The 20,966-nt window shown below is 45.1% G+C and overlaps 1 protein-coding gene across 1 annotated transcript in view; it reads left to right on the top strand.

The window, feature by feature from the left end:
• LOC124545816 (serine protease snake-like) overlaps positions 1–20,966 on the top strand; it is a 224,964-nt gene that overhangs the window by 130,029 nt on the left and 73,969 nt on the right. The window contains exon 4 of the mRNA XM_047124771.1: positions 20,269–20,528. Within this exon, the coding sequence (XP_046980727.1) occupies positions 20,269–20,528 (260 nt within the window). The remainder of the gene's footprint in view (positions 1–20,268; positions 20,529–20,966) is intronic.

The raw sequence follows: 20,966 nt of genomic DNA on the forward strand, positions 1-20,966 counted from the left end.
TTCTCAAATCTCTTGAGATAGTCAACAACTAAAATGTTACTCCAGGTCACTTTACAAAGGCTGTCCCAGTCACTGTTAGGTGTCCTCACTATTCTTCGAACAACTAGATGGATGGGACTTGTCATATAAACATTCGAAACAAATAAACTCACGGCACCAAGAACATCTAATGAATGCAATCTTTCGACAGCTACACTGCTTCCGAAGAGTCGGCGAAAAGCGTTTACCATCTGGGTACAGAATCGGCAGTTGTAAAAGTTTCTTTCCTCGATTTCTGGAAAAGTTTGCGCTTGCAGACCCCATACCTGATATTGAAAAATGCTCTATTTACAATTATCTATCGAGCCCTCTTTGGTATACACCACTCCTAACAAACACCGAACAACGCGCTCCAGTACGCGGCCGCCAAATACATTGAAAGGTGGCTACACTGAGCCACAGCGCCAGAGATTGCGCCTAAGAGTATTATTCAGCCGCCTCCACTGGCAGTGCTTGTTGAGAACTCGTAGTAGTCAGTTCTGGTCGAGATGTGGTAGTAGTCAGTGTTTGTTGAGATGTGCTAGTGGAGAGTGCTTGTCGAGAACTCGTAGTAGGCAGTGCTTGCTGAGATGTCGTAGTGAAAAGTTCTTGTCGAGAAGTCGTAGTGGACAGTGCTTGTCGAGATGTTGTAGTAGGGAGAGCTTGTTCCATGTTTTATGCAGTTGTTTGATGGGCTAGACAGCAGATGTTGTTCTAATGGAGATATTGTAATGATTAGAGTGCTTTTCATCAATATATATGAAGGTAACAAAACTCGGTTTTTTTTCTCATTATTTCAATGTCTTGAATAATGCGACATTACAGGTTCAGTCAACAAAGCATCTGGCTTGTGTTCTTGTATTAGAGTGTAATTCTGGTTTTCTTGCGCAATTATAGTAGTTCTATTTTTTTAATTACTTCAGTATAAATGATATTTAAAATTTCTTGTCTTATTGAAGAAGAGCCGTGCCAGACGTGTACGTTGAATCACACTTCCACACACAGAACAGCTACACTTGTGCTTTGGTTTCGTACGTTTTATAGTTGCTGGGGACTTAATTAATTAATTGTGTAACGGAAATTTTCTTTCATTCTTTGTTGTTATTCTATGCAGTCAGATTGCGTACAAATACTAGTCAGGGCCAACCGTTTACGAGACTTCGTAATCGGACAGACAGCGACTGAAAATTAAAAAATATTTGCATTTCATATTTATTCAATTAAGCCCCCATGCAACATCGCTGGCCACACTTCTCTGGGCGGCCCGCTGCTTCCATCGCTGGCCGTCTTCACACGCACGCTCCCTTACGTGGCCGAGAAATACATCGCTGGCCGCACTTCTCCGGGCGGCTCGCGGCTACCATCGCTGGCCGCCTTCGCGCGCGCGCGTTTGTCAGCACACAGCAATTGGCTACGCCAGGAAACATTGCGATTGGTTTTCCCTGAAAAACAGTGACCCCAGCCTACGGCTCCATTAACTAGCAAGCCATATTAAACCCGGCCGCCGCCGCAAACGACAGTTCTCATCGGGAAGTGCATTACGCCGTGTTCCAGCTGCTTGTGGATGACTCGCCGCACCACTCGAGGTTACCTGGCTGCTCGGCGGAAATCTAGCGACTTCACTTGGAGAGACTGAACTTCACTGGACTTGGGAATAATTACGGGACGTGCACCCCACTATGCACATTTGGACATTGGTATAACCAAACTTTAATTATGCATTACTTCTGAGTGTGAGCCTGGGTAGACGCTTGGCTAACATAATTGTTAAAAAGTGATTTGTGATTTAATAAACCAGACTGACGAGGTTATTGTGTTATTCCTGGTTATAACACCCTCCAATTTTGAGTCGATTGGTCGTCATAACCTTTAGGGGTGATTTCCTCAAAATTGCGGGGGTGTTGACCCAAAATATCTTAGAGTCCTTCGTTTTAAGTTGTACACACAAGCGACCTGCCAAATTTGAGCCGAATCGGTTGGCCGTGTCTGAGGCCTTCCCCTTGTCAGTGTAGCACTTGCAACCTACGTCCCCATTTATTTGCTGGATGTATTCCGATCTCTGTCTTGACCCCACAGTTTTTACCCTTACAGTTCCCTCTAGTACCATGGAAATTGTTCAGTGATGTCTTAACAGATGTTCTACCACCCTGTCCATCCTTCTCGTCAGTGTTTTCCATATATTTCTTTGCTCGCCGATTCTGCAGGGAACTACCTTCCTTACCTTATCAGTCCACCTAATTTTCAGCCTTCTTCTGTAGAGGTTTTCGGAAATTACCATAACCAGTCGCCTTTTTAAATACATGTATTCCCGTAAATACATCTATTTAAAAAGAAGGCTGGTTGTGGTAATTTCTGGAAACCTTTCCATATTACAGTCGCACATCCACAATGGGTAGAATTTTTATTCTTCTCTAGCTCCACATCTCAAATGTTTCAATTCTCTTCTATTCCACTTTTCCCACAGTCCATGTTTCAATACTACATAATGCTCTGCTCCAAACGTAAACTCAGAAATATGCTTCTGAAATTAAGGCCTATGTTTGATATTAGTAACTTATCTTGATCAGAAGTGCCCTTTTTGCCAGTTCTGGTCTGCTTTTTATGTCCATAATGGGCTATTTTGCTGCCTAGGTAGGCAGCTACTTCGTGACCGTCAATCCTGATGTTAAGTTTCTCGCTGTTCTCATTTCTGCTACTTCTCATTACTTTCGTCTTTCTTCGATTTACTTTCAAATCATAATCTGTTCTCATCAAAATGTTCATTCCAGTCAACAATCCTGTAATTCTCCTTCACTTTCACTCAGGGTAGCAATGTTACAGCGACTCTATAATCCCTCTCTTGAACCTTTCTTTTATTCTCGTCATTACTTCTTCGATTCAGTGGGAGCTAAAGTCTTCATATTTTTCTTACATCATTTTAAGTCCGAACATTTTGGTCTGTTCCTCCATCTTATTGTTCCCACTGTCAACCGCAATGTCAGAACTGCCTCTCTAGTCTGCCTCTCCTAAATCTAAACTGATTGTCATCTAACAAATCCTCAAATTTCTTTTCCATTCTTCTGTATATCATTGTCAGCAGCTTGATTGCATGAATTATTAAGCTGATTGTGCGATAATTCTCGCACTTGTCTGCTCTGGATATCTTCGGAATTGTGTGACTGATGTTTCTCCGAAAATGTGATGGCGTATTGCCAGTCTCACACATGCTACATGCCAAAGTTAATAGTTCTTCTGTTGCCACTTTACCCAATGATTTCATAAATTTACGATGGAATGTTACCTGTCCCATCCCATCTAGTTTAACTGTTCTTAAGTTGTCCAAAGCTCTTTTAAATTTTGATTCTGATACTGGATCCCCTATCTCTGCCCTGTCGACTCCTGTTCCTTTTTCTATAACGTCATCGGACAAGTCCTCCTCCTCTATCTATCCGCTCTCTCCTCTGCATTTAGCAGTGGAACTCCCATTGCCCCCTTAATGTTACCTCCTTTGCTTTTAATTTCACCGAAAGCTGTTTGGACTTTTCTATATATGCTGAGTCAGACCTTCAGACAATCATTTCTTTTTCGATTTCTTCACATTTCTCATACAGTCATTTAGCAGTGGGTTACCTGCGCTTCCTACTTAGTTCGTTCTTGAGTTACTTGTATTTCTGTATTCCTGAATTTCCCTGCATATTTTTGTACGTTCATCTTTCGTTGATCACCTGAAGTATTTATTCTGGTATCCAATAGTTCCTTCGCAGTTACATTCCTTGTACCTACATTTTTCTTTCCAACTTCTGCGACTGTCCTTTTTAGAGATGTCCGATCCTCTTCATTTGAACTGCCTAATGAGCTGTTCAATATCACTGTATCTGTAGCCTCAAAGAACTTCAAGCGTATCTCTTCACTCCTTAATACTTCTGTACCCCCCTTCTTTGTGCATTGATTCTTCCTAACTAGATTCTTGAAATTCAGCTTACTCTTCATCATTATTAAATTGTGATGTGAGTCTATACTGGTCTTGAATACCCCTTACAATCCAGTATCTGATTTCGGAATCTCTACCTTACCATGATGTAATCTAACTGGAATCTTCCCATATTTCCCGACCTTTTCAAGTAAACCTCCTCCTCATGTGATTCTTGAACAGAGCATTCGCTATTACTGATTTATATAGTGACATTCATTGCACAACTCAATAAGTCTTTCTCCTCTCTCTTTCCTACTACCAAGCCCATATTCTCCTGTAACAACTTCTTCCACTTCCTACAACCGCATTCTGTTCCCGAGTGACTACTAGATTTTCATCTTCCTTTACGTACTGATTTACCTGTTCAGCATCCTCATATACCTTCTCTGCCTCTTCATCCTCACGTCAGTGTTTAGACATGAGCTGTTATCGGTGTTGGTTTGCTGTCGATTCTGATGAAAATAGCCCTATCAGGGAACTCTTCACAGTAACTCATTCTGTGCGCTTCATTCCTATTCGTAACGAATCCTACTCCCGCTATACCGTTTTCTGATGCTGTTGATATTATCCTATACTCTCCTGACCCTAAGTCCTACTTTTCTTCCCATTTAACTTCACTGACCCGTACCATATCTAGACTGAGCCTCTGCGTTTCCCATTTCAGATTTTCTAAATTCTCTCCCACGTTCAAACTTCTAACATTCCATGCCCCGAATCGTAGAACATTACCGTTTCGTTGGTTATTCACTCTTTCTCTCATGGTCACCTCTCTCCTGACAGTCTTCTCTGAGAGATCCGAATGGAGGACTAGTCCGCAACCTTTTGCCAGTGGAGAGTACATCATGACACTTTTGAATTACGTGTTACCTCTCTGGTGGAGGAACATTATGCGTCTTTAGTACTGTGGTTTCCTTTGCCTTATCCACTCCCATACCGTTGATCATTGCTGATTTTTCCGCCTTTTAGCGGGACTTCCCCATCCCAAGAGCACGAGAGTGCCTTGGACCTCTGTCGGCTCCTCCATCTTCTTTGACGTTGTCAGAACAGTGATGACTTATTATGCCGGAAGTCTTCGGTTGCCATTGCTGATGATTTTTAGTCAAAATTTAAGCTGTGTCAGGGCTCGAAACCGACACCGAGGATGTTTTGATTTCTATTCAGAGACGCCAACCCTAGACTATGGGTGAATATCTTGTGCATAATAGAGCCATTGAAAAGGAAAGATGTGTTGGATTTAGCAAGTTGTTTGGTTAAAAGGAGCGTTGTACACTTGTGGGAGAAAGATGTCGTACGATAGAAACCATGAATTTATATACGTTTTGCACCAAAAAATTATGTTGATGAAGGGGGTGTTAACAGCGGATTTGGAGATTCAGGAAGAAGAGGACTTAGGCAGAGAGGGTGTGAGCTGGTGGCAGCCAGGGGCCGCCACTAAGGATGCATTATATAAAAGGTGGGCCATCTAAAGGGCATAGAGAAGTGCAGATGCAGCATTTGTTGTTAGAGTTTGAAGATTTGTGTTTTCCTCGGTGTCCATGGCCAGCAGCAACCCTTACGCAAGGCAGAATTCCGAGAGAATATAAGGCACTGGTGTGCTGGAAACCATATCGTTACCTCGGTATTTACAATCTATTCTGGCGGAGTTTATCAATGAACAAATGTCTTGTGGGGTAGTAGAGAAAAGCAATAGTCCATGGCTGGAGGAAGCAGGAATTATAGTTGTATCTACGAAGTCTACGAATGGTTCTAAGAGGTATAGGTTCTGCTGCGATTACCATCAACTTAACAGTAAGTCAGTAACATGCGCACCCCATACCCAATATCACGGAGACCATCGATAAATTTGGGCAGTGTCGGTAACTCTCTACCATGGACCTGAGAAGTGGATACCAGGATACCACCAATTGGAAGTGGTTCCGGAGAACTGACCAAACACAGATTTCTCATTCTCTGGAGCCATTATTAGTAAAAGGGGATGAAGTTCACGTTAAAGACTGACCCTGTGTTTCAGCGACGGATGGATTATTGACAAGGTTGAAGCCTTACCAGTGTCTAGTATATCTGGATAATACAGCTGCGTTCTCGAAGGACATGGAGGAAAGTGATGGATGGGTGGGATAAGTATTTATGAGATTATGAGCTACACATTTGATGTTAAGTATGGAAAATATCATTTTGCTTTGGAGAAAGTAGGTTACTTAGGGCATGTGATTGGCAAAAATGGGGTGAGAACTAACCCAAGACTGGTGCAAACAGAACGCGATTTTACAATTCAGAAGTCAAGTAAGAAACTATTGTCATTCTTGGGACTCCCAAACTATTATAGGAAGTTCGTTAGAGGGTTCGTTAATATAGACTTCCACAACTGTTGGAAAAGGATGCAAAATTCATGAGGACAGAGGAATGTCAGAATGTGTTCGAAAAATTGAAAAAAGTTTTAACGTCAGTTCCAATTTTAATTTTTCCAGATTTCCAAAAGTAATTTATATTGTCATGCAATGCATCTAAGCGCGCTTTTGGGTATGTTCTCAGTCAAGAGGTCAAAGGACAGGAGCAGCAACTTAACAGACCTTAAAAAGCTATTCGACCACAGACAAAGAAATGCTCAGCCTCATATAGAATCACATATTTTCGGTGTTACCTTTACGAGAAGAAATTAAAAGTGGTTACTGGCGATGCCGTATTGAAATGGTTAGTAGGGTTGAAAGACCCATTCAATGGACTAACTAGATGGGTGTTAAGTTTCGGTGAGTTTGACTGTAAAGTCGTACACAAACCAGAAAAGAAACATGGAAGTGTGGATGCCTTAGGCATGAAGGTAGCAATAATACAAATACTGGGTCATGACCTTGCTGAAAGGTAAGCAGCACAGCAAGTTGACAGCAAGCGCAAGCTATAAAAGATTCAACCATAGTTTAGCATGTGTGACGGTCTGCTGTGTAAGACAACTAGGTTAGGGCCATGAGCAGTGGTGTGGACTAAGTTGAAGGAAGACGTTCTGAGAGAGGCACATGATCACAAGCCTGCTATTGGAGGATTCAGAGCAAGAAACCAAACGGTGGCTGAGAGATATTGGAGGAGGGGAAAGAAAGAAAATGTGGGAAATTGTGTGAGTGCATACAGGACAGTGACTTGAGTGATAAACGAATACCATTACATAGATTGCCAAAAGCTTCAAAGCCATTTGAAATGATTGGGGAGGATGTTTTCAGACCGTCCAACCGACCTCCAACAGGGAACCGTTTTGTGTTGACAATAATAGGTCTCATGAATGCATGGTTTCGCGGCGATATGTACTAATAAAATTCTCTCGAGCTTCCGTTCGCCCCAAGAGCTTTAAAATCCAGGAGCTTTCGGCCGAGTACTCCTCGCCCATTGTCAAGTGTGACGGTTTTTTGGTTGCTGTTGTCGTCCTTATATACCGGCTTTGCATTCTGGTGTCCGCTCCGCCACCATATAAGGTACAGTTTTCAATTTGCGCCCAGAGCGACCACTTCAACCTTTCTATGCCGGGTTCCAAACCATGCTTAGCTGTAGGCTGCCGTCTTTATTGAGGGTGTTAATACAAACTTTTATCTCGACAGCCTTTTTAATTACTATAACCCAGAAACTACTAGTGCATGTAATAACCGACGTCTCTTTGAATGCAGTACAATGCACATTTTGAACAGCAAGCTCTTCTATCACTGATTTTCCAGGGTCCCGAAGGTGGAGGCTTCTCTTGTGTTCTATACAGCACTGTTCAATAGTACGCACAGTCTCTATGACATTAAACTATCCACACCTACACGATATTTTATATACTTCTGTCGTTATGAGCCCTACATCATCTTTCAAAAGCCTCATAAGGAGTCGAAATTTTATTGTAGCCCCAAAGACAGAATCGATTTTATGCCTCTGTATGCTTCTGTAGGTAACGGTTAATCTTTCAGTTACTGAGCCTTGAGATGGATGTAAAAAGGTGGATAAATTGTTGGACCATGTCAACAATATCCATAACAAAATCAAGTTCACGATGGAGGTAGAGATCAATGGTGCCTACTTTTCCTTGAGGTAGCCGTAAAGCAAATGGGTGCCTCAGCTCCAGTGTTTACCAGAAACCCTAACAAGTGGACCAATATCTGCACGCTAACAGCTATCACCATCCGTCGCAGTTACATTCTGTTCTGAGGAACTTGGTGCATTGAACGGAAACTGTTCCAGACACTGAAAACCTGCCGAAGGAACTCAGGCACTTACTGAAAGTATTCAACAAAAATAGCATTAAGAATGTAAGCGGCATTCTGGATAAAATTGGATCTTTAAAGACCTTGATATGCCATAAAGTTAGTGCGAATTGCATTCAGGGGCAAACACGGTTGCTTCATGACTTTGACCTACAGTTATGCTAACTGTCTATGACACCTCGGGGTTGATTTATGATACTGGGGATAATCTCTCCTTCTGAAGAAATACCCTGCCCCTCCCCCCTCCTCCTCCCCAACACCTCTCCCCTCTCCTCGCTGATACAAGCACACTTTTTATGTCAAATTAATTGACTAATTAATTAAATCGATCAACAATTAACACCTTCCCCTCTGGAAAACCCCCTATCTCTCCCCTCCCATACCCCCTGTCCCCCTCGCCTCCCCACCTGGAAATTCAGAAAAAGGACTCAGTCTGTGCTGGAGAGGAAGGATCTCACGACAGAAAATTCAAATGCTTGTCAGTTACACAGCACAGGATATACTCTATTTATAAAATTCAATTTTCAGGAGTTTAATCTCTTCATTTTGCGGGAAAAAGTTCACATCCAGTCCAGTAACAACATTTCCTAAGTATGTAATTACACTGTTGCAGATTGGAGACTTTGTCTTGTAAAATTTTCGTGTGTGCGCTCACCTTGACGTGCAGGGAACGACCGGGCTAATTCACAACGCCACCACCAGAGGACGTCCCACCCCAATCCCTCGCCCATCACCGCCCAGAACAAATTAAGGGGAAAAAAACTCAAGAAGAAGGATCACATGACACGAAATTCAAATCAATGTCAATAATATATTGATATGTATTCTTTATTTAAGCAGTTTGTGGGAGACAGGGCTCAACCCCAAGAGTAGAACTCAGTCAGGTCTGCATTTTCCCATTCCCGCTTCCTATCACTTAATAACTGTAAGCACCTAGGAAAGGAATGAAGAGTGGTAAAGTAGTCACAGATTGGGGTCTCCCGCATGCCTGTCTATCGTCCACGCGCCACCACGGAGGTCAAAAACCTCCCATTGTCTTAATTACAGATCACGATACTACACTCATCAAAAAAGTTTTGCATCACTCCGGTTCCCAGAACTCCTGAAGATAGACGTTGACTGTGGATATTGTATCACAGACACAGTCCCTTTGACTGTTTAGAGATGTCACTAAACCCGTCCAAAGACGTAAACAACCATATGCATAAGCAGCGCCAATTAGACGAAAGGGTTCCAACAGCCGATCAGCTCCAGTCATTCCACCAGGAAGGAGGTACACGGCTCGTGTTGCCTAAACGGTCAATACCGCGATTCGATCGCGTCGCATTGTTACTTTGTACCAGGAAGAGATCTCAACAGCCGGCCGGAGTGGCCGAGCGGTTCTAGGCACTGCCTCGGGCATGGATGTGTGTGATGTCCTTAGGTTAGTTATGTTTAAGTAGTTTTAAGTTCTAGGGGACTGATGACCTCAGAAGTTAAGTCCCATAGTGTTCAGAGCCATTTGAACCATTTTGAACCAAGATCTCAACAATGGAAGTGTCCAGGCGTCTCGGAGTGAACCAAAGCGATATTGTTCGGACATGGAGGAGATACAGAGAGACAGGAGCTGTAGATCACGTGCCTCTCTCAGGCCGCGTAAGATCTACTACTCCTGTGGATGACAGCTACCCACGGATTGTGGCTCGGAGGAACCCTGACAGCAACGCCACCATGTTGAATAATGTTTTCCAAGCAGCCACAGGACGTCGTGTTACGACTCAAAATGTGCGCAATAGGCTGCATGATGCGCAACTTCACTCCCGACGTCCATAGCGAGGTTCATCTTTGCAACCACGCCACCACGCAGTGCGGTACAGTTGGCCTCAACAACATGCCGAATTGACCACTCAGGATTGGCATCACGTTATCTTCACAAATGAGTATCGCATATGCCTTCGACCAGACAATCGTCGGAGACATGTTTGGAGGTAACCCGGTCAGGCTGAACGCCTTAGACACACTGTCCAGCGAGTGCAGCAAGTTTGAGGTTCCCTGCTGTTTTGGGGTGGTATTATGTGGGGCCGACGTACGCCGCTGGTGGTCATGGAAGGCGCCGTAACGGCTGTACGACACGTGAATGCCTTCCTCCGACCGACAGTGCAACCATGTCGGCGAGGCATTCGTCTTCATGGGCGACAATTCGAGCTTCCGTCGTCCACATCTTGTGAATGACTTCCTTCAGGATAACGACATCGCTCGAATAGGGTAGCCAGAATGTTCTGCAGATATGAACCCTATCGAATATGCCTGGGATAGATGGAAAGGGGCTGTTATGGACGACGTGACCCACCAACCACTCTGACGGATCTACGCCGAATCGCCTTTGAGGAGTGGGACCAAGAGTGCCTTGATGATCTAGTGGATAGTACGCCACGCCCAAAACAGGAATTCAACAATTCAAGAGGACGTGCTACTAGAAATTAGAGGTACCACCTCTGAAGGTATCGCTGTATGGTGGTACAATATGCAATGTGTGGTTTTCATGAGCAGTAAATAGAGCGGAAATATTTACGATGATCTCTATTCCAATTTTCTGTATAGATTCCGGAACCCTCGGAACCGAGGTGACGCAAAACTATTTTTATATGTGTATTTAGCTCTATGTTCTGTTTGTAGAGGAAATTATTCGATTTATATAATGTTTGCGTTTGATACTCAGACACTTAAAACATGTTTTTATTACGAAGAAGGATAATTATAAGGTGGTGGTGAGTGTTTCAAGCAATCTATTTGACTACTCTAAACTGTTAAACAATTAATTTGATAGGGTAATGCAAATGGATTATTTACCTCTATTTTTGATATCGAAATCGTGTTAACTACCCCTTTATCCCCAACATTAGCCAGCGGGAACATAGTATTCTGAGGAGAGATGAAAACTGCCATCTGTTTGTTTGGAGACATCGGTTCACACACACAAAAAGGAATCAGCTTCTTCAGAGATAGAGACACGAAGTGGGTCTGGAATTTCCTGCTCAACGGAATGCTTTGTTTGGGGCTGCAAGATCAAAGGAGGCTGATATCTAGGCTGTGGTCGGTTGTATTTAGTATTATGATTTGTAATTAGTACACTGGGCGGTTTTTGACCTCTGTGGCGGCGCCCGGACAATAGACACACACGCGGGAAACCCCAAACGGTGACTGCTATACCGCACTTCATTTCATTTCTCAGTGCTTACAGTTAATACATCACGGGAAGTGGGCATGAGGGGGTGAAGAACTGAGCTCTATACAAGTGTTTGAGCTCTGTCTCCCACAAAGTGATGAAATAAAGATTATACATCAATATATTATTGACATTGATTTGAACTTCGTGTCATAGGATCTACATCTACATCCATACTCCTGAAGCCACCTGACGGTGTGCGGCGGAGGTTACTTTGAGTACCTCTATCGGTTCTCCCTTCTATTCGAGTCTCGTGTTGTTCGTGGAAAGGAAGATTGTCGGTATGACTCTGCGTGGGCTTTAATTTCTCTGATTTTATCCTCATGGTCTCTTTGCGAGGTATACGTAGGAGGGAGCAATACACTGCTTGACTTCTCGGTGAAGGTATGTTCTCGAAACTTCAACAAAAGCCCATACCGAGATACTGAGCGTCTCTCTTGCAGAGTCTTCCACTGGAGTTTATCTGTCATCTCCGTAACGCTTTCGCGATTACTAAATGACCCTGTAACGAAGCGCGCTGCTCTCCGTTGGATCTTCTCTATCTCTTCTATCAACCTTATCTGGTACGGATCCCACACCGGTGAGCAGTATTCAAGCAGTGGGCGAACAAGTGTACTGTAACCTACTTCCTTCGTTTTTGGGTTGCATTTCCTTAGGATTCTTCCAATGAATCTCAGTCTGGCATGTGCTTTACCGACGATTAATTTTATATGGTCATTTCATTTTAAATCACTCCTAATGCCTACTCCCGATTAATTTATGGAATTAACTGCTTCCAGTTGCTGACCTGCTATATTGTAGCTAAATGATAAAATACCTTTCTTTCTATGTATTCGCAGCGCATTACACTTGCCTGCATTGAGATTCAATTTCCATTCCCTGCACCATGCGTCAATACTACAGCATCATCCCCAAAAAGCCTCAGTGAACTTCCGATGTTATCCACAAGGTCATTTTTATATACTGTAAATAGCAACGGTCCTACGACACTCCCCTGCGGCGCACGTGAAATCACTCTTACTTCGGAAGACTTCTCTCCATTGAGAATGACAAGCTGCGTTCTGTTACCTAGGAACTCTTCAATCCAATCACACAATTGGTCTGATAGTCCATATGCTCTTACTCTGCTCGTAAATGACTGTGGGGAACTGTATCAAACGCCTTGCGGATGTCAAGAAACACGGCATCTACGTGAGAACCCGTGTCTATGGCCCTCTGAGTCTCGTGGATGAATAACGCGAGCTGGGTTTCACACGATCGTCTTTTTCGAAACCCATGCTGACTCGTACAGAGTAGATTTATAGTCTCCAGAAAAGTCATTATACTCGAACATAGTATGTGTTCCAAAATTCTACAACTGATAGACATTAGAGATTTAGGTCTATAGTTCTGCACATCTGTTCGACGTCCCTTCTTAAAAACATGGATAACCTGAGCCCTTTTCCAATCTTTTGGAATGCTACGCTCTTCCAGAGACCTACGGTACACCGCTGCAAGAAGGGAGGCAAGTTCCTTCGCGTACTCTGTGTAAAATTGAACTGGTATCCCATCAGGTCAAGCGGCCTTTCCTCTTTTGAGAGATTTTAATTGTTTTTCTATTCCTCTGTCGTCTATTTCGATATCGACCATTTTGTCATCTGTGCGACCATCTAGAGAAGGAAACACAGTGCAGTCTTCCTCTGTGAAACAGCTTTTGAAAAAGACATATAGTATTTCGGCCTTTAGTCTGTCATCTGTTTCAGCACCATTTTGGTCACAGAGTGTCTGGACATTTTGTTTTGATCTACCTACCGCTTTGACATAAGACCAAAATTTCTTAGGATTTTCTGCCAAGTCAGTACATAGAACTTTACTTACCAATTCATTGAACGCCTCTCGCATAGCCCTCCTCACACTACTTTTCGCTTCGCGTAATTTTTGTTTGTCTGCAAGGCTTTGGCTATGTTTATGTTTGCTGTGAAGTTCCCTTTGCTTCCGTAGCAGTTTTCTAACTCTGTTGCTGTACCACGGTGGCTCTTTTCCCATCTCTTACGATCTTACTTGGCACATACTCATCTAATGCATATTGTACGAAGGATTTGAACTTTGTCCACTGATCCTCAACACTATCTGTACTTGAGACAAAATTTTTGTGTTGAGCCGTCAAGTACTCTGAAATATGCTTTTTATCACTTTTGCTAAACAGAAAAATCTTCCTACCTTTTTTAATATTTCTATTTACAGCTGAAATCATCGATGCAGTAACCGCTTTATGATCGCTGACTCCCTGTTCTGCGTTAACTGTTTCAATTAGTTCGTGTCTCTTTGTCACCAGAATGTCTAACATATTATCGCCACAAGTCGGTTCTCTGTCTAACTACTCAAAGTAGTTCTCAGATAATGCACTTTAAAAAATTTCACTGGATTCTTTGTCCCTGCCACCCGTTATAAACGCTTGAGCCTCCCAGTCTATATCTGTTAAATCAAAATCTCCACCCAGAACTATAACATGGTCGGGGAATCTACTCGAAATATTTTCCAAATTTTCCTTCAGCTGCTCTGCCACAACAGCTGCTGAGCCAGGGGGCCTATAGAGACATCCAATTACCATGTTTGAGCCTGCTTTAACCGTGACGTTCACCCAAACTACACTCCTGGAAATTGAAATAAGAACACCGTGAATTCATTGTCCCAGGAAGGGGAAACTTTATTGACACATTCCTGGGGTCAGATACATCACATGATCACACTGACAGAACCACAGGCACATAGACACAGGCAACAGAGCATGTACAATGTCGGCACTAGTACAGTGTATATCCACCTTTCGCAGCAATGCAGGCTGCTATTCTCCCATGGAGACGATCGTAGAGATGCTGGATGTAGTCCTGTGGAACGGCTTGCCATGCCATTTCCACCTGGCGCCTCAGTTGGACCAGCGTTCGTGCTGAACGTGCAGACCGCGTGAGACGACGCTTCATCCAGTCCCAAACATGCTCAATGGGGGACAGATCCGGAGATCTTGCTGGCCAGGGTAGTTGACTTACACCTTCTAGAGCACGTTGGGTGGCACAGGATACATGCGGACGTGCATTGTCCTGTTGGAACAGCAAGTTCCCTTGCCGGTCTAGGAATGGTAGAACGATGGGTTCGATGACGGTTTGGATGTACCGTGGACTATTCAGTGTCCCCTCGACGACCACCAGTGGTGTACGGCCAGTGTAGGAGATCGCTCCCCACACCATGATGCCGGGTGTTGGCCCTGTGTGCCTCGGTCGTATGCAGTCCTGATTGTGGCGCTCACCTGCACGGCGCCAAACACGCATACGACCATCATTGGCACCAAGGCAGAAGCAACTCTCATCGCTGAAGACGACACGTCTCCATTCGTCCCTCCATTCACGCCTGTCGCGACACCACTGGAGGCGGGCTGCACGATGTTGGGGCGTGAGCGGAAGACGGCCTAACGGTGTGCGGGACCGTAGCCCAGCTTCATGGAGACGGTTGCGAATGGTCCTCGCCGATACCCCAGGAGCAACAGTGTCCCCAATTTGCTGGGAAGTGGCGGTGCGGTCCCCTACGGCACTGCGTAGGATCCTACGGTCTTGGCGTGCATCCGTGCGTCGCTGCGGTCCGGTCCCAGGTCGACGGGCACGTGCACCTTCCGCCGACCACTGGCGACAACATCGATGTACTGTGGAGACCTCACGCCCCACGTGTTGAGCAATTCGGCGGTACGTCCACCCGGCCTCCCGCATGCCCACTATACGCCCTCGCTCAAAGTCCGTCAACTGCACATACGGTTCACGTCCACGCTGTCGCGGCATGCTACCAGTGTTAAAGACTGCGATGGAGCTCCGTATGCCACGGCAAACTGGCTGACACTGACGGCGGCGGTGCACAAATGCTGCGCAGCTAGCGCCATTCGACGGCCAACACCGCGGTTCCTGGTGTGTCCGCTGTGCCGTGCGTGTGATCATTGCTTGTACAGCCCTCTCGCAGTGTCCGGAGCAAGTATGGTGGGTCTGACACACCGGTGTCAATGTGTTCTTTTTTCCATTTCCAGGAGTGTATTTCACATTTCGGATCTCCGTCAATTTCCTTCGATACTATTGCACGCTATAAACACGCCTCCCCCTTCACTGTCCAGCCTGTCCCAGCGGTATACATTCCAACCTGAGTTTAGAATTTCATTACTGTTTACATCTGGTTTCAGCCAACTTTCCGTTCCTAATACTATGTGGGCACTGTGATCGTTTATTAATGAGAGCAGTTCTGGGACCTTCCTATAGACGCTCCTGCAGTTCCACCCCGCGAGCGAGGCTTTCCGCCTTCACCAACTCCGCCAGCCGCTTCTATGAACTGAGGATGACCTCTGAACCCAGACGGCAGGAGTCATTGGTGCCGACATGAGCAACAATTTGCAGTCGGGTGCACCCAGTGCTCTCTATCGCCGCCGGCAGGGCCTCCTCCACATCTCGGATGAGACCCGCCGGCAAGCAGACAGAGTGAACATTGGTCTTCTTCCCCGACCTTTCCGCTATTTCCCTAAGGGGCTCCATCACCCGCCTAACATTGGAGCTCCCAATAACTAATAAACCCCTCCCCCCGTGTGCCTGCTCGGACCTTGCTGAAGGGGCGGCCACATGTCCACTCACAGGCAGATGCCACACGGCCAGCCTCCACATTTACCCTCCGCCTCGTGCGCCGCAAACGCCGCTAAACCCGCCACTCCCCTTGTGGAGAGGGTGGCCCAACCTCGCTCGGTACCCGCGAAGATGTCTCGACAACAGGGACCGTGGGTGAAGCATGTAACACCTGGGGTGTACCATGCGACGCACCAGACTCCCCACTGCCGCTACATTCCGAGGCAGCAGCCTGAAGACGGCTGACCGCGGCCATCAGCACGTTCAGCTGTTCGCAAACAGTGGCCAGCTCCTCCTGTGTCCGTACGCAGGAGTTACACATCCTATCCATCCTAAGAAATCAACAATTTACTGTAGAGAGTTAATCAGCTTTTTACTAGACTGCTAATTCACTAAAGGCGGCTGATAGCTGACTAAACTGTGGGTACTAGTCGCTTCTTATTGGAAACAAAACAAGCATTCCCTGTCTCTGGACTGTATTCGAAACAAACACGAAATCTATGGAACACTATTACTAGTACTCGAAAATTAAAGATTCCTAAAAGCAAAAACACATGGAAAAAGAAGTGACAAGTAAGAAAAACTCAGTTAATACTTAAATTTACGTAGCTTGCTGCACAGCAGATGTGAAGCAGACGGCAGTTACGTCTCCAGCACAGACTCTTTTTCTAGGAGCTGTATTGGGAGCGAGGTGTGGGGTGGGACATCCTCCGTTGGCAGCACTGTGCATCAGTTCAGTCAGTCCCTACGTGTCAAGGTGAGCACACACACAAAAATTTTCAAACAAGACAACACCTCCAATCTGCAAAAGTGGAATTACGTAATTAGGATATGTAGTTGCTGGATGTGAGATTTTTGCCTTAAATAAAGACATTCAACCCATGAAAACTGAATTTTGTAAATAAACAGTATATCCTCCGTTACGTAACTAACACTGATTTGAATTTCCTGTCATAACATCCTTCCTCTCCAGCACAGTTTGAGTTCTTTCCCCGCCAATTTCCAGGTAGTGGAGGGGAAGTGGAGAGAGGGTGTGAGAGAGGAGGGCTGGGGGATTTCCCAGAGGAGGAAGTGTTAATTAATTGATCAGTTTAATTAATTAGCCAATTAATTTGATATCAAAAGTGTCAGTTGCATTGTCAGGGGGAGGAGAGAGGGGTTGGGTAGGAGGAGAGGGAGGTGGAAGGGGTGAGGGGTTCTCAAAAGGACAGTTTATCCCACGGGGGTCGTAAATAAACCATCATGGGGTTGTACATCAACTAACATAACAATAACTTAAGGTCACAAATCAATCAATATTTTGGAGAAACATGCTAGCATTAGTCCTAACGGCGTTTCGACGAGAGTTATCAGGTATGACTTACAGCCGCCTCTGATAGTGATTCACAGAACTCAGATGACACAGCAGTACCTCTCAGAGGTCCTGTATCCTCATGTGCTATGCCTGGCAGTGGCAAAGTGCTGCTCTTCAGCAGCAAGCATTTATAAAATGTACAAGCACAGTGAAAGTTCAGCCCCACTTCTCTTGACCAGAGTGGAGGTTTTTAAGTGCAATGCTCTTTATAAAAAAAAAAAAAAATTGAAAATACCAGAGGAGAGGGACCAATGCTGCTTCTTTTCTCTGAATACTTAATACAAGTAATGTCTGAGTTTGGCCACTGCGCACTGTGATAACCCCGTCACAGTGAAACAACACGCTTACGTGTGCAGCAGTTTGTATTTGTTATTAGTGGGTCGGCTAAGCATGGAAAAGTTATAAGACAATGTAAAGTATCTTGCAACCTATTCCAAGGTTGAGATTAACAGGTATTTATTTTCTCTGGTGACTGCCAAAAATCACAATAAAAATTAACAGACAACAAAGTTTTCTAAAACTCAGATCAAATTACAGATTGAAGCTAACACTGTGGGGAGGAATCAGTGTGGAAACTGTATGGAGTAAGTGCAGCAAGCTACGCTTATCTGGGCATCTCGCGAAGTCAGAGTTGATAACACAACACAATGACACAGATTATAACAAAAACAAGCAAGACTTGTTGGGCAGCAAATAGCTAGCTGCGCTGATTGTGGATCACATAAGAAAATAGGACACTTACGATACTCATACATGTCCACAAAATACACAGACCGTGCACCCATCAGCACCAAATGATGGTCGAGAGACGAGTGACCCTCGTGGAGGGCGGAGATCGAACGATCACGGAATATATATCGCCCTCCACAACTCCGTACCTTCACAAAAACTCTATATGGAGGGGAAGACTCAATGCTGTTGCTAATATGCCGGACAGGAAGATAGCTTACTTCATGAGAAAATGGGGAACGCCACGGAAGCTTCCCGCTCTTGGCGTACAAAAAGCACCTTTACGAGTAAGTTCTTGGTAGTGGGATGGAGAAATGTTTCACTGATTTGTCGGCTTCTTCGCGCCAATCGCGGTGGCGGAGCGACTCAATTCAATTGCGTAACACCAAATTTTGGAGCGAAAGCAACGACCCTTCCGACGCGACTCAGGCAGGCTCTGAGTGCCACGTCTTTTGATACTAAAATGTAGACTTTCACGGCCGGAAATATTATGTCCATTATAATTATCCGGGCTGTTATGCCGTGGTCGGTTGACGAATTCTGTGTCGATTCCCAACGTTTCGTCTCCGACTGCGGGAGACATCTTCAAGGGGGTCCGTAGCTCAATGGAAGGTCCATCACACCCACTGGCTCGCTACTGAGCTGACAGTAGCGAGCCAGTGGGTGTGAGAGTGGGGTTGAGAATCGACATAGAATTCGTCAACCGACCACGGCATAACAGCCCGGATAATTATAATGGACACGTCTTTTGATGTCCAAACAGAACAGACAAAAATGGCGTGCTCATTTATTCTATAAGGATGGAAATGGCGACACGGCGCCTTCTGTTCAGGGGCAGGGGATGTGCTTGGTCTGCCAACAAAAGCACGAAACTGGCCGCAGCATTACTTCCGCGAAAACTGCGCAGCTGCCAGGGGACATTAGTCCTTCCTAATGAGATTCACAGCCGACAAAGAGGTCCTAGAAACCACCCTGGGTAACACGTTCCCAGTGAGAAAAATCGAAACTTTTACTCCCAGTAAATGTGCCCAGTACAGTCTATGTCAAATTAATCACGAAATGGTGACAAAAATGAATTAATATCGCGCAGATATATGTCAGAATAAAATAATTACAAGGGCACCTGACCGTTGAAGATTTTAAGTAAAATATTGATATATTTTAAAATGCAGAAAATTTGCAGTAATGTTTATAGGATATGGAAGACTGTACTTTACCGGACTGAGTTACAGAAAATGAGTGAGGAGCGTTGTTGCATCGAGTTTTGGAAGAAATATGTGATGGAAAAGTTGAGGAGGACGACCTCAGACGAAGATTTTTGAAAGGGAAGGAAGGAAGTGGGATGAACAGCAATCCTGGCAAGGAAAGGTAGAGGGTCATTCTGTTAAAGCTCCAGGGATGAGAGGATCTGTGGGCATGATTCGCTGTTAGGTAGAATTCGTTGCGACAGGATGTGCAGAGTGTGTAGGTGGAAGGGTTAGGGAGGGAAGGGGGAGGTGAAAATGTATTGGTACAAGCCTGTCAGGGTACGAGAATTGATAATCAAGGATGAAAGGATAAGATGCTCGGTCTCAAGTTGGCGATAGGTGTTTTGTGTGGGATGGTAGCTAGGTAAAATTGATATTTGTATAGGATCGTAGTCGGAAAGGGTAGACGGATAGTGTGGAGACAGTGGTAACATTGTCGTGGAACTGAAATTCAGGCGACTTTCAGATAAGAGCAGATTGGTTGGACTAAGGCTTTGTAGGTGTGGAGTGTGGTAGAAAGGTAAAATCTCCATATTCGGCCTTCTAGTAGTTACAATCTAGGATTAGTTCGAGATGTTTTAGAACATACTAAACTAGGTAGGATAGTTGTAAATGGGAGCGGAAGGTGGTTCGTCCTATAGTTAAGATATTGCCCAGACTACGAAAGGTCAGATCTTGAGGAGCCACCGATTGCAGCAATTAAGTAAAATGGTTCAGATGGAGCTGAAGGGATCGTTGGGTTTTCAGGAGGGTGTGGTATAGTGCTAGGAATGCGCGCGTTGGAAAGGTTAAACATAAAATGGGTGTTTCAAGCACATAAATTACGTGGTGTATTTGATGGCTGTTATCGACCCTACAAGTATAAACTACGTGAGGGACTTGTAGTAGTTGCTGCTTTCTGAACCGTTGCAGGGGCCCGGCGCGCTGGGCGCGACTGGGGGACGTGAACCTGGAGGGCAAGAACCGGGACGCGAACCCGCAGCAGGTGGCGGTGGCGGAGCGCGTGGCGCACCCGGGCTACAGGCCGCCCAGCCGCTACGACGACGTGGCGCTGCTGCGCCTCGACCACCCCGTCCACTTCGACGCGTACACGCGGCCCGCCTGCCTCCACGTGCAGCCCGACCTGCCCGCCGCCGTCGGCGTCGCCACCGGCTTCGGCAAGATCGACTTCGGTGAGCGCCGCGACCACCAAGCTAGTGTCCAGAATAAACATCAAATTCCTGAAGCGCAACACAAGCTTATACTTCTTACGTAAATGTGTAACCATCCTCGTCTGCACAACCGATGAATAACGTTTCTACAGGGTGGTCCACTGATCGTGACCGGGCCAAATATCTCACGAAATAACCGTCAAATGAAAAAACTACAAAGAACGAAACTTGTCTAGCTTGAAGGGGGAAACCAGATGGCGCTATGGTTGGCCCGCTAGATGGCTTGTGTTTTATTTAGCAAAAAGGAGTAGCGGTTTATCATTCTGAAATGAATGCCAGACACTATCAAGAGTCGTTTAGTAGCGTTCTCGAAAAATTACCAAGCAGATCTGCGTTTGTTTTCGACAGGCTCCATATTACACGATGATAAATCCAGTATCATGAACTCTATCTACGAAA

The sequence above is a fragment of the Schistocerca americana genome, chromosome 1, assembly GCF_021461395.2.
Source record: "Schistocerca americana isolate TAMUIC-IGC-003095 chromosome 1, iqSchAmer2.1, whole genome shotgun sequence".
NCBI lineage: Eukaryota > Metazoa > Arthropoda > Insecta > Orthoptera > Acrididae > Schistocerca > Schistocerca americana.